Here is a 15,460-nt window from a genome sequence, read left to right as displayed (position 1 = left end):
TTCTTTTACAAAATTTGAGTACCCACCCTGCATAATATTAAAATGACAACTTAGTTGGTATTAATTCATCGTGATTCGTTCGAGCCGCGAAGTAAAGGTCCGTCACAGATCCGGCAGTCATTACTCAATCTTAATATTCTTATTACTTCGAACACTGTTTTGTCTCCGGTGTTTCGGTGACATCAGGAGACCCTCGTCGATTAACGGGGCACGGGGCGATAGCCTAATACTTTTGTCCACTGCTGATAAATCTTCCGCAGCACCAAGTTACGCCATCGAATCGAATCCAATAACGACTTTCCTCTTCAACTCCGGAGAAGTCGAGCAATTAATAGCGGTCCTTTATCCTCTCGAATCGTCCCGATGAGAAACTTTCTCCAGGACCGTCGCTTTCACATCTATTGGTACTGCCGGTTAGCGTGTTACATTTAATAACATAATACGGCGAGCCACGAGAATTCTTTCAGTTACAAAAGGTTCAGTTCGAATAAACTGAATTGCTCCTGAAGACACAACGGAGAGATTCCTTCGATAGTACTTTAGAGATCCACATTCATTGTACGCGCTTTTTGGCATTGTTGACGTTTCTACTCAACTTAACGATCTTCATTTTTCACTCGCGTTTGCTTGACACATATCGCATTGCTCGTACAATATTACTAACATTTGTTACTAACTATTATTTATTTGTTGGTTAATTGTTTGTAATTGTACAGCTATAAAGTATCTTACAAGGACGTAAAAAAGAAATAATTTCATGTCTTTAAAATTGATGATGAAAATTAAATAGAGCAGGTATTAGATCGTCTATTGTAAGATCAAATTGCATTTCTTGTAACGAAATTAGAAGAAAAACAATTGATATTGCTGAAGAAAGATTATAATTATTATGCAATTATTATCACATAATATGGAAAATTATTCATAAAAAGAGTGATGATCAACAGCAGTAGTTAACAGCAGTTTAATTGACTACCAAATTATTGTTAATTTAATATTAATGAAATGAATATTATTATGCTCTTATTTTAATAAAATATTATTTGTCTCATTATAATATTGTTGAATCAATAAAATTATTTTCAATTAGACTGCTATTAGCTAGTGCTGTTACTCCAACATCATTCTTTTTCCATGTTGGATATATGCCAATGTTAATGTATATATTCACCTTTGACGGAGGTAACCAGGGTTAAGTGTTGAGCATTCATTTCGGCGAGTCGACGAATCACGTCGATCTGTTCCAATGAGAGTTGAACTGCATTTAACTGAGCGGCACCGCAAGGAACGTAGGCGGACCAAAACTGTAAAAAAAAGCGTATTACATATTATTAGAGATTTCTATAGAAATCTAACATTTCTGTGAAATGTAATTTAAAAAAATATTCTAACAAAACATTTACGGAATAAGTATTTTGAATTGAAAAATTTTAATTTCTTATCTACATTTTATTTCATTTTTACAAAATCAATTGATTGAAAATATCTTTCGGAAGAAAAGTGAAAGAAAGAGAGGGAAATAATAATTAAGGAAAGCTTAAGTTTAGTTTTAATATAAAATTGTATCAAATGTCATCGTGGAGAAAGATATTTTATAAACTTATTTAGGAAAAGACTCTTCTGTTTTTCGAGAAAGAGGAAATCTGTTTATGTGAAATGGTGCATTTTCGTGTTGGAGATTTCACTCTCGAATACATTTCTAGGAGCTACAATAAAGCACCGTGGAGGATCTTAAATGAAACATTATTAATGGTACGTCTCGTGTATTTTTTCGCGTGTTCTGCTATCGCGTGACTTCGTATTATAGTGTCGTAATACAGTCACGCCCAATTGCTCACAATGCTTTACGATTGTCGGCGCGATAAACGTTTCATTAACTCTTTACGTTAAAGGATCCGGGTTTTATTTCCACGCCAACCAATTGTTTTATCGCGAGAAAGGCTTATTTAAGGCTTCTTACTGATAACAGAAATTTCACGTTATTTTCCACATTACATTACTTCGCGAATTATTGATAATTTCATTTGTACTATTTACCTAATTAATTTGCGTTATTGAAAATGACATATATTTTGCTCAAAGAAGTAAATAATCTCGGTGTCTACAGGATCAATTATAATTAAGAGAATTGATATAATTGTTAATATTTATATAATTGTGTCGAAAGCAGTCTTTTATATTTTTAAATTTTTTATTTATAATATGTATATTATAAAGAAAAAGAAATGTACCAAAAGTTTGACATTCTAGGTCGAATTGATCGAAGAAAAAATAAGTGAATAGAATGCTGAAATTAATATACTATTTTGAATACTATTGTGAGATTTTCGATTTTTCTTCGATAAAAACGTAACGCAAGTCGTGTTTTTAAAATTACGTAGATTTTCAATCTCTGCTCGTACCAAGCGAAATAATTATATCTAAATTTCGCACGCTTATCTGATTTACGAGCGAGCGCTCGGCGCTCAGAGTTAAATGTTCGCGCAGTTTCGACGAACGTCGAATTCCTCGGATTGGTTGAGCATCCGATATGCGTCGTCGAGTAATCGAACGTCAATATCGGGTGGTGGAGACACACGGCGCGCAACTATGTGCTGCGGGAGTGCCGGCATTCGGTCCGAATTTCACCGCGCTCTCTCGTAGAGGCTTTGAGAGAGCTAGCGTTACCAATTACTCGGCGGTCTAATTAGCACTGAGTTACCGCGCGCTGGCGTAAATATTGAATTTCAGTTTCCGGTCTAAGTTCTAGCCTAACGCGATTGGCATCCTCGATTCTCGCGCTGCGCCGGTCCTCTTCTCCGACGTCAATGTTATTATACTAATCGCATGACGCGACATGGGTGGGCGGGATGCGCCGCGCGCGATGGGGGATGAAAGAAAGGCGACACGGGGAGGAGAGACGCGCGGGGTGGCTGCGGGGAAGATAAGCGCGGGGAGAGACGCGGCGCGACGCGACGACGAATGGTCACGGAAGTCTCAACTCCGCGCAACTCAAACGAATTCTGTTTCGACAGGGGAAAACGGGGCGGTCGCCGTCGTCTCGGCGTTTCACCAACGACCTTTCGACGCTTCTTGCATCCGTGCAGTCGCCGGTAGTATGTACATAAACGTATATACGTTCCACGTTACACTTCCGCTTGACGTTATACGAGAAGAGAATAAGGACGCATTTATATTTCGATTCTCGCTGTTGTTCTTCGAAAACGGCGATATTTCATATCTCGAAGATGCTGTACGCACGCGCGGAGGGTGACATTTATTCTTCTTATACAATTAGCGAATCGCGAGAGATCGTGGACAATCGTCAGCAAGCACTCGACGTTCGCATAGGATCCGCGGGGGCCTAAACGCGTATGATTTATCGCTCTCGGCGGGCTTTATACGGGCTTACACGCGCGAGAATTCAAATAATTTATAGTATTTTGCGCGTAATTTACACGGGAGTGCGGATGCGCGTGACACGCGTGTAGACATCTTTCCGGTACATCGCGCGGCAGATGCGCGCGATAGAGGGTTATTCGTCACGGGCGAAATAGACGCCGCCGCGCGCCGCGGCGGGGAAACGCTAATAATAATCTGACGCCGCTAACTGATGGAGTTTAGCCGGTTGCGAAACACACGGCGAGGCATACACAGGGCGGATCTGACGTTTCCCTATCTTCCGGACGACCTCCCCCCCTCCTTCCCCCCGCCACCGCCGCGGCAGTCCGTTGCGGACGATCGCATGGTGAATCGCAGTTAATAATGATATCGCGAGGGGAAGAGAGGAGGGGGTGGGGAAGGGGTACGGCAGATAAAGCCGTCCGACCGGAAAGCTACGTGCCTTCTTGCAGAAGGAAAGCAGATAAGCACTGACGAGGCCGGGGGGGGGGGAGGAGGTTCAAAACACGCGCGGCTGCCAACGGAATATCCGCTCGATAGCGGCGCAACGTTTCGAGAAATCCGGGACGGAAACGTATTTATCGAAGAAAACGTATCTCGGGAGCGTCAGCGTGAACTCTGGATGAAGGATAAACAATCCGCCGCGGTGCGGATTAAATAGAAGACGTTTCGCCGCGTTCACTTCGCGGAAACGGCGTCAAATCTTACGGGCGTAATTGTGCTAATAAACACACCGAGGAGACGCGCGAATTTACGGGCGTAAAGTGGGAAGAGAGCATAACGGATACATGTGCATCCTCAGAGACATTTGTGGCGCGTCGTGTACTCTATAACCGTATTTGCATGTAACATAAAGAGTCAGCTGAGCGTCACGCCATTTACGCGAAAACATCTTTGTTCTGAATAAATGAAATATTTAGAAAGGCGCGCATTTTTTTTCTAGATTTTCGTCTGCTAGCGCTTAAAGTCCCTTTGATTAAACATTCATCTACATGGAGTTGCTATACTTCACACGCCGCTAAGTTAAATCTGCTAGCATGGATTAAACTGAGTTTCTTATCTTTGTCGAACACTGTTACATTTAAAGCGCGTTTGTGTAGCACGCTGTCAACGCGTGCTGTCGCGTCATGCTGTTCTTGTTTTACCTGTCTAATGAATGCTGAAGATAGAATAGCGCTGACGCGATTAGCGCTGACAGCGTGCTACCCGAACGCGCGCCTCTGGGCAGACTTGTTTCTGAGACCACTTTTATTCTCAGTTTTTGTTTCTGCTCTGCTTCTTAGGAGTTGTATCAGTTTTATTTTCTTTATTTTTTTGATCATTTTCCGATTTCTTGTAAAACATCAATAAAATATTTTTTTAAGTTGCTCCACGTGCAAGAAGACATTCCGCCAGTAATATTGTGTCAAAATCAGGCAATGTTATCGAAATGTTCAGATAACATTACCTGATTTTGACACATATTACCGTTTACATTTACACGACCGATTACAGTTGTTATATCCTTTTTCACACAACTACATTTCCGTGGCGATCGTGGCGCGAGAGTTCGCGTTTGCGCTTTCTATGCCCAGGTTCGAATCCTGCAGAACAATATAAACCTAAATCGGTTTTAATCGATTTGGAAGCAATCGCCACCTCTCGGAAGACAAATCCCACCGAGAGTAACTCTGCCCAGGAAAGACTCAGCTCTTTCCGATCTTGCACCTAACTCGTGCAACGTCACCAAATCCTCTGCGAATGTGTGTGAATTACGAATGAAACGGCGCCGCAAATGCGTTCCTCTCTGCTTCGCAATACTTGCATAGATCCTATAAATTTTAATAAATTAATCCATATCGGATCTGTGTGACGTACCTACTTAAAAGGCCGTTCAAAAACGAAAAACATTCCACTTTCAGATAACATTATTATCGTTAGATGAAATGAAGTGTGCCAATAAGAGCCAAACGCAGTAGTTAAAGCGTAAGAAAATTTCTTTATTAGTAAAAAAAAAAGAGAAATCGCTACTGTTTCGACACTTTAGTTTGGGTTCTCTTTTTAGGACTAAACTAAAGGGTCGAAACGTTTGCGTTTTCTCTTTTTTACTAATAAAGAAATTTTCTTACGCTTTAACTACTGCGTTTGGCTTTTATTGGCACACTTCATTTCATCTGATTTGTTATCTCAGAACCTTTAGAATTAAATTAATTATTATTGTTATATTTACAAGTCAGATTGATTACATCTATCGTGTAAATGCAACGACAAATAATACATTGTCAAATGTGGAATGTTTTTTTGTTGTACGAGGAGCAACTTAAAAAAAAATCTTTTATTGATGTTTTACAGAAGTCGGAAAATAATCAACAAAAAATAATGAAAATAAAGTAGAACTGATACAACTCCTAAGAAAATAAAGCAGAAGCAAATTTACTGCGGAAAAAAAACTGTCTTTATTTGGCTTAAATCTGCTTAAATCTGCTGAAACTCGCCAAATGCATGCGCGCTACCTGCCTCTCACACGCACTTCACGTAGAGTAAAATCATAATACATATTCTCTTTGCGAGGATGACGTCGTCGCGAACGCGAAGGGCGAAAGGGCTCTCGAGAACAAAGACACTTTCGATGTGTTTTGCGTGCGGGCGTACTCACGACTCGCAACAAGAGAGTTCTCTCTCGTTTCGTATTCCTTCCGAAATAACCCTTTCCCGACGACGAAAATCATTTTCTTGTGCCGCGAAACGGTCCGCTCCGACGAGCGAGCGTGTTGCTTCCGCATTTCGCGCCGGAATAAAGCTCGTAGAAACAGAGAGAGAGAGAGAAAGAGAGAGAAAGATGGTAAGGGTGTAATTCGAGGTAAACAACGACGAGGATGGGGTTGCGTCGGTCCAGCGCGGCCGACTTCCGCGGATAAAGCTTTCGTCTCGCTGATTGTCTTTTATCGCTGTTTCCCTCGTTGCAAACTTCGGCAATCTTTTCGCGGTCACGGTACTTTCTCCGCGTTTTCGACGGAAGTTAAGCGTCGAAAAGGGACGGGGGAGGGGGAAAGGGGGTGGGAGGAGGGTGTGTAAAGTACGAGCGACGGGGGCCAGAAGCACGGTCTCCGTCTCCGTGATGCGCGCGCCCCCCGAACGAACTGGGAAGAAATGGAATTTCGTCGCGCCACCCGCTGCAAAGGGGAATTTGTTCGTAAACAGGATTGCCATTGTTAAAGGATATCTACCTACCAATCTACCTTACCTATGGCACTACCGCACGGAGTTCCGGATCGCGGCGCGAACGCGGAAGTTTGAGTGGCCTCGAGACCCGGGTTTACTGGCGTAACGCGAATGCGCCTCGGAATACAGTCACCCTCGCGAATTACATGGCGTTTCCTCGCTTCGTTATGTCGCTTTTACCGCTGTACTTTTTTGCGCGATAGAGCTCGAGCACGCGGAAAGAAGCGGGTAAAGCTCGTGGTGCACGACTCTTTTTTTGGAGGAGGAGGAGGAGGAGGGGGGAAGAGGATAGTCGTAACGGTCTTTGCCTCTATATTTTCGTTGAGCTTAAACGGAGCGAATTGTCTGTGCGGCGGTTTCTCGCGAACGTTTTGCCCTTAAAAAACTAAAACACTTCATTTCGCTGTCAATTTCAGATGGAAACGCGCGCGGCGGTTTCTGATAATGCCTCTGCGTTATATATGGAATTTATTCGTAATTTATCTATACGGTTGAACTCGAATTAAAATTTTATATGAAATTAAAATTACATTTAACGCCACAGAACCCGGGCGGAATATATCGGAAAGGTAATAATAATGTCGTCATGATCAATATGCTATTTATTACGTTATCTCGTTTTACTATTATTTTCATATTATTTTACGGCTGTGTAACCATAGAATGTTAAACAATATTTATTGCTAATGTCCCACAGCGCGGGGCACACATTTTTATCCGTTGTATCGACACTTTATATTGCTGCGAATGAAATTCATATTAATTACCAACGATGAGTACTGTATTATGTTTTGTTATGTTTTGTTTTCGCATTCATGCGCAATCTTTTGATATTAATGGTAAAACCGTATTGACAATAGATTAGGTATTCTTGAGCCCGAATACAATTGATTAATTTCCATTAATTAATTGATGTGAGAGAGCATTTATTGGCGGATTAGTGAATTATATGCTGAATTCATAATATCTCATCAGTTCATGAATCGAAATTAATCGGCTAATCATTAATAACATGTACATTATTAACAGCTGTAAGCTATGTTATACGTGTATATATATTTAATCGTGACAATTACAATCGATCTAGAAAACTAATCGATTATCGTTTATTATATAAAAATTGTGTTAACGCCCAAAGATGGATTGTAAATTTAACCTGACGATCTGTAGAAGACACGTCTCTATCTTTTGCTACCTAAATGTGCATATTCTTTATGGTTGATATATATTCTTAAAAGGGAAAAGAACAAAAACAAATATTTCAAAGAAATGCAGAATAAAGTTCGGATATTTTCTCGTATAAATATGATTTCTACCGTATTTTCTTTACGTCTGTTGTTACAAACTAATTTTGATTCCACCGCGATTCGTATAGTTTGCAACAAAAATTGCTGATTTGTTAACTAGTATATATGCAACCTCTGTGCTATGTAAACTCGCGGATCCATCGTGTCTCATCAAAACGCAGTTAGTGAGAAATTTTTGTCGCTTGCGAAAACTTTTCCGCCGACTATACCTCTCCTCGCGATTCCTGGACCGCTTTTCTCTGCGCCCGCTCCCCGGGTTTGCGGCGCTTTTTCGTGGCGCTTTCTTCCCCGGCTTCCCACAGAAAACGCGCGAGAACCATTTCGCCACCAAACTCCGTCCGCCATTCTGCCGGGCGTGCTTTTATCTATGCATAAGTACCCCCCTAGAGCCTTGAACTTTGCCGTTGCGGATTTCCGCCGCGCGTTAATGCACCTTCGATTCGTTCCCGGCACCTTGTTTCGTTGTAAGCCCGAAATGGGAGCGAGCACCCGTGGCGTGATAAATTGGTTTTGCAAGGTAAAAAGGTTTGCGCTGTCTTCCCGAGGAAATTTGATGTACGGTTCTTCGACGCTTCGAGGATAACGCAATATTGTGGAGATTATACGCGATAAAGAATGCCGCGTACCAGAATTCCCGTGCAAAAATATCGCCACGACGATCGAGTGAAATGAGATTTAATTTATTTTTTCAATACGGCGAAAATGTGAAAATCTAGCCATTTTAGCAGGCTTGATCGTAAAAGGTTACGAATATTATGTATTCTGAAATAATTTGATTATATTTGTAAGCGTTATAACGTCAGAGATTGTAAAATGCGAAGCGTTAAATCCACTTGTTCCACAACTGGATTCCACGATCTTGAGGGTCAAGGTATTCGTAATATTACAAAAAAAAAGAGATCGCGATTTGAAGTGGGACGAATGGCTTGACTTGAATTGATAAAACGGGAATTATTTCAGGAATAACAAATCATTTCGTTTCAACGCGATATTTACGGACGATCGTCTTTTTAATAATAGATTAGAATTAGGTACTTTTTGTTCTCTTTTTGATGTTGATACAATTTACTCGGTAATTCGCCGATTTGCGCGTTCAAATTATAGTTATCGCGCGTATAATGCTGAAGTTCGTCGTTGTGTATTTTCGGAGAACTAATCGCGTTTTGATTAGCCACTAACTCGATTCGCGCTATATCTCGCAGTATCGGAATAAAATTGCCAATTCCATTTATGAATTTTTTGATCATTAACAAAACTGTCACGGTCACGGAACGAATCGATTTCGAGTTATAATATATTGAAACTCTTCTCCGTTCGTAGTTTACTCGTTACCGTATAAAAAATGTCGCAGATATCGAACAAATCGCAGCTTTGTTTAATTAAATGCTCAACTGTGTTTTTGCGTGCAAGTGCATTGTGCTAGGGAAAATCAGCGATGGGGAAAACAATCATGGGAGTGAATATAATTTATTATATTTATTTGTTATATATTATACGTTTTACAAAATTAATTGTTCATCGGATATTCAAATATTTTTTGCATTACTTTGTGTAATACGATGCATAAATAAAATATCTTCCATTAATACTCGTAGATAATGATTTTTTCGTAAAAATAATTAATACAATTTTTAAGACTTTTAATATACTTAATTCTTTAAATTATTTGTATGAGAGAGATTTATACATTTATTTATTAAATTTTGAAAAAATTTACGCAATTAAGGAAAATTTTTTTCGAAAATCTCTGAATCTCTGTTGAATATTGATTTGAATGATAAATAAAAAATGTACTGCATATAATAATTATTTTTTAAAGTGTAATATTGGATGCTGTTGTAATCTGTTGAAATATTTGCATTTCAGGAATCAACATAGTTGTGCTACAACTCCGCTGCTGCACATCCGAGTGAGTATGATATTATCTTTTACTTAAATTTGAAGTAATGGATCTAGAAAAATATTACAAATATAACATGTTACAGATATTTCTATTGTCTTAAAATAAGATGGACTAAAACTGATTAGTGTTACTTTTTAATAATTAGAGGATTATTTTATTATGCAATTTATTTTATGGAATAGGATTTTGTCGATTTATTGTATTTATTGCGATGATTCATTCGAGAATACGAACAAGATGAAGCGCGAAACGAGGTATTTAGATGTATTATGTGTATTTATATAAAAAATATAAATATAAATTTTTTAAGAAAGAATTAATTATTGTATACGAAGCAATATAAAATATTGTAAATGTAGGTTTACTTCTTAATTTCTTTTTTCTTCCTTTTCTCTCGCAAACATTTTTTTAACATATTTTTCCAGAGTTATAAATATTGGTATACAGTGCCGCAAGGCACAATATTTAACAATATTTAGAAATTTTATTCAATACACATACGTAGCAAGTATAAATATACAACACTCGGTTATATTTCTTTGTTATATAGCATTTTTGTATTTAATTAAATAAGCTAATGACGAATAATTGCATTTATTTGTATAAATTTATTTTACGCTAATCTTTTATAGTCTGTCCACCATCCATATTGATTTGATTTTGCATTGCAAACAAAAAATGGAAAATAACATAGAGATTCAATTACCATCTCGTCTTGAGAGGAACAGAAGGATTTTCGCCTTTAAATTATTTGTAACTGGATTAGTTAATAACACGTTAAAATGCTTGAAACGGAACTAATTCTGCTAAATTAAAAGCAATTTGATAACGTTTGTGTAATGTAATAACGATCAGACATCGCATGTCATAATTTCGCGTTAGTAATCGTTTCACTTCTTAATCGAGTTGTTATCTTTAATCAAGATGTACTTATTGAACGTGCGCACGAATCTCTAATATAAAACTTTGTTTTGATTATCTCAATTGATACGCCATTAAGATCAGATTTAAGTGACGACTGCAAATTGCAAGCTTAAAACAAGTGTTCATAAAAAAAAAAAATAGAAACTCAATCCCACGTGGAACAACTTTCGATTTTGTGCGAGTTTTGTTATCGCACTCGACAGATCGTGCGACACTATCAAGATCGTAGGTTTTATTATTGAAAGTTATCTCGGAGGGTGAGACCCTCAAGCGAACATCCATCGAAAATCATTCTCGAGGAATAAAACTGTCGAGTGTGTTTTACTATCCGGCGGTGTAGCTCCCGCGAGAGCGCGGGAGCTCTCTCGCACGAACAATCACTGAAAGTCGCACTTAAAGTCTACCGTACACTTTCGCTACAGAGACTCGTTTCACGAGCGGACACGCGTTGCCGGCGCTTACATTAGTAATATTGATTTACAACGGAAGGATGGAATTCGAGTCTTTCCGTAGTTACAGCTTCTCTGCCGTTTTCGTCGAGTTTTGGAGTGGAGGCGAGATGGAGGGAAGCGATTCCGTATTCAGTTTCCGACTTTGCTTTCTCTCTTTCTCTCTCTCTCTGTTCCTCCATTTTCTGAGCAAGCTTTTATCCGTGGACGAGCACTCAGGGGCAACGAAGTTCGTCCGTATGGACGTGCTTATCGCCCATGCTTGGGCTCGCCATTAAGAGCGGACTCCGGCTTAACCCTCGATGGATTTGTCGTAGAGCTTACGCGACTATATACAGCGCGTTATTTATATTGTTGCCAGTCGTAAAATTGCTAAATAAATCGCGCGAGACCGGTAAGGTATCGGCAGTAAATCATGGCGTGACGGGCATGGCGCGACGGAGTTGTCCTGTAACGCGAACGGTTGTGCGTAAAATTTATATTGCGTAACGTCAACGCGCGTATATCTGGAAGGGACCCGACGGCGCGGATCGATACGCTCTAGATGGCGCATTGTTGTTTGATAAATATTAATGGTTCAAAAGCGTGTGTCACTTTTTATACGGGCGGGGAGAAAAAAAACCGCGCTCCTGAAATTGATACGCAAATGGCGCCTGTTCTTTTTACACCGTCGCGTTTTGTTCCATCTTGGAAAATAATGGCTTCCGGAACTCACAACATTTCCCTGCCGCCGCCCTCTCTCGCCTCTTGCTCTACATTTTCATCTCCCTCACCCAGTTTCTTTTGTGCGCGCGGGCGCACTTTTCCTTTTTGTTATAAATTAATGGCGAAATTGCTTGTTTACTTTTTTAATTTACTTTCATAGGAACGTTACAAGCCCTATTCTTCCCTTTTTCCCCATCCCTCTCTTTTCGTTTTGTTACGTCTTTGATTACTCCTGTACCAGTATCAGAGAATTATTAGATCTCGGAGATGCGAACGCGCGCATGAAAAAAATGAGAATAGGGAAACCCCCTTTCCTCTTCCATTAGAATTGTAAATCCCATTATCGTTTTCACTCACGTGATCATCTCGTTCCCACTCATTTTTATTCTCGTATTCATATATGTCGGCTGGAGTCAAGAGTGAATTGAAAAACCATTAAATAATGCAAAAGAGGAAGCATGTCATGTTTAGAATTTACGTTCAGACTTTTTAAATGAACATTCATATTCGAGAGGACGACAGCCAGTCAATCGAGCGTAATAATAATCTGAAATAATCTTAGCACGATATATTTTAGTGATGAAACATGGGCATCCGTCGCATCACATTAAGAACTCAATTTTTCTTTCGGATCGATAAAACTTGGTGATTACGCTTGGCTAATAGTTAGCGCTGGATGCGTCGCTAAATAAAAAGAGAGAGAAAGGGATGGTGGGAGGGAGAGAGAATGCCGACCAATTTCTCTTGTTACGTGCACTCGGTCCATTTTAGTTAGCCCTTTTGTCGCGAGGTTTCACTTAGTCGTTTTCAATCCGATTTACAAACGAGGTCGGAGAGCGCAACGCGGACGGAGTTTTTCCTTTTACCGGATCTTAATATTTATCCGGGGACGGAAGAGAGCGAAAGGACACAAGAGCCAGCCTCGAGGAAAACTAAAAAATTGAATTTCACGGGCGCGCCCGCTTCTCGTCGGCGACAATGGTCGCGCCTTTCATCGGGATTGTTTCGATAATTGAATTAGAAGCAGCCAGTATCTCCGCCCGTAGTTTACTAGAAAGAGAGATAGAAAAGCTTTCGCAACCGTTTCATAACGCGCCCGGAATTCCAAATCCGATTGCCCGCGCTGGTGTCTCGGGCTTTCTTCTTTTGTCGCGGCCTTCGACCGCGGTCGTCACCGCTTCGCGGTGGTATTTACAGCGACGCAATTTTTAAAATGATCCGACGGATCATTTAATTTTAAAATTTTTCAATTCTTTTGTATTGTACTTTTATTTATATCAAACTGAATTAATTATCTGTACTAATCAACGTGGCTTCAACAAATGGGGAACGTAATTAAAAAAGTATCCCGTTGTATCGTTACTGTGTATTTGCATATTTTACTGAGAAAATAATATAAAAATGAGTTTGCAGTCAATTAGGGGTGCACTGTAGAAGGGTTAATTAGGCTGCGCATTGGAATCACGTATGGAATGAAGATTGATTATATGCGTCGATTATGCGTGTTAGTTCACTCCGCAGTATGTTAACATAGTAGACACGTCGCACACAATATAGTGGTCCATGTAATTTGCAAGCTTTGCTGTGACGCTATCGCTGGAGGATTAATAATCCCGAACTTTAAAATGCACTTCGATAGCTCTCTCTAACACGTACATACGTGCAATGCACCTTTCAATGTTTATCGAGTCTAATTAATCCATTTTGCATTTAACTGTAACCGTTTAATTTTGAAAATCAACGGTAATTAAAGTGTTTCGCAACATATTTAGAGTCTGCTCTTGCTTTTTTTATTGTTCAAAATATAAAGTTATTAATTTTCTAACGTTAAAAAAATCGTTCTAAAAATTTAATGTTTAAATGTATTAAAAAAATTTATTAATAATAACCACGACAGTCTTCCTATCAGAGAGAGTTATAAAATATAATAAATTTATTAACGAAAATGTCAGTATAGGTTCAGCACTAAATTAAAATTATGAAAACAAAAAGGAGCAATGAGCTACAATGGATATTTGTGCTAAATGTTTCATAATATATTTAAAATCACTAAACCACTAGTATTATTTTGTAATATTTACTGAAGATGACTTAATGTGTAAGCCGAAATGTTTACTGATTTTCAATATATTATGAAACATTTAGCACGAATATCCAGCTTGGCTTATTGCCCTTTTTTGTTTTTATAATTTCAATTTATTAATTAACGAAACGAGCGAGAGCGAGAATGATGTAATGTAAATGTGTGATATCAATTTTTTATTCTACGACAATCCGCAGAAAGTTTTGTATGAGAATTTGTTTATCTTATCTTTCACTCAACATTTATTTTTTTGAAAAATGTAAAGACATCTTACATCCGAAGTTTTATGATATTTCTTATTCCTGCGCTACCAAAACTCTGAGCGCAATACTTGAGGTACATCTTCCTTTTCTTCGTGTGCACGCACTTCCAGCGTGAATTTTCCCATCTTTGCAAATTCTCTTTCCCTCGAATATATATATTGTTCTTTCAAGCTGTCTACATTTCCGCTTCGTACTTCTGATTCCGGGGAAAGAGAGAGAGAGAGAGAGAGAGAGAGAGAGAGAGAGAAATAGAAAAAAATTCAAAGCACATCCCTCGTCATCAAAGCAGTCCCATCGTCGTCGATAAAATCCACCGTCAATTTGTTAGAATAGCGTAAGTTGAACGCTGATAGGGAAATGAAACGCAAAACCGTGGTGGGCGCGGGATGAAAGAACGACGCGACACAGGGGATTGAAAAGGCGGTACGCGCGGGAGAAGGGGTCAAATGATACCGCCGCCGCTGCAAACGAATCTGATTATGGCGTAACCGCGTTTCATTCGACGTTACTGCCGTACGACGAATCGCGATGAGCGCTATTACCTTTTGTCTCTTTCATCTCGTCTCCCGGGCACTCGAAGGAATCGACCTTCCCCGCATTTCTCCTCCATTGGAGCTTTGTTCTTCTGTTAGACGTTATTTGGTATCGGGAAAGAGAGGAGGGGCAAAAAAAAGGAAGAAAGCGCGGTTCTGCTATTACGTCGAATCAGAAACTTTGTGATTGATAAACGGTTAATGTTTTCTGCAAACCAACGGATTAGTTTGATTCCGCGTGTCGAACTCGCGAAAAAAACAAATCGCTATACGAAGTTGTTTCCACGTTTAGCGCGCGCAATTGGATAATAATGTCGTGAAACTCTTCGCGCCGAAATCCAAGCGCGCTTAATTATTATATCCCATCGAATGTTTGAAGGATTTTTCAGGAAATTTCAAGAGACACGCATGGATTTTATGATCGCGCTCTTTTATGCTCTCTCTACCGTCGTCGCGGCGGCATTGAGTTTTGCGGAAACGGGCTTCCTCCGCGCTTCGACGACGTGTATATGTATAATCGCGTAAAACGCAGGGATCGCTCTCCCTCACTGAAGCGAACGAGCGATTATTATCGTCGCGCAACGAGCCCTCTCGGTTTTATCTATTGCTCGCTCTATCCCGCGCGCTCGTATAATTGAACGGGAATCATTCATATCGTATATCAAATCGCGCTCCTCCTTTCCTCCAGCGTCGCTCGATAGCCAGGCCGCG

At 39.7% G+C, this 15,460-nt stretch overlaps 1 protein-coding gene across 1 annotated transcript in view; it reads right to left on the bottom strand.

Moving 5' to 3' along the window:
• Nucleotides 1-15,460, bottom strand: part of LOC105455002 (dipeptidase 1-like) — a gene marked incomplete at its 5' end in the record, with an annotated part of 109,528 nt that overhangs the window by 26,655 nt on the left and 67,413 nt on the right. Inside the window, one exon of the mRNA XM_011698019.1 lies at nucleotides 1,172-1,304. Coding sequence (XP_011696321.1) covers nucleotides 1,172-1,304 — 133 coding nt within the window. The remainder of the gene's footprint in view (nucleotides 1-1,171; nucleotides 1,305-15,460) is intronic.

Source organism: Wasmannia auropunctata, unplaced genomic scaffold (assembly GCF_000956235.1).
Source record: "Wasmannia auropunctata unplaced genomic scaffold, wasmannia.A_1.0 LD335965.1, whole genome shotgun sequence".
Lineage (NCBI taxonomy): Eukaryota > Metazoa > Arthropoda > Insecta > Hymenoptera > Formicidae > Wasmannia > Wasmannia auropunctata.
The sequence above is the reverse complement of the archived record's forward strand: the minus strand, read 5'-3'. Positions and strand labels throughout refer to the sequence as shown.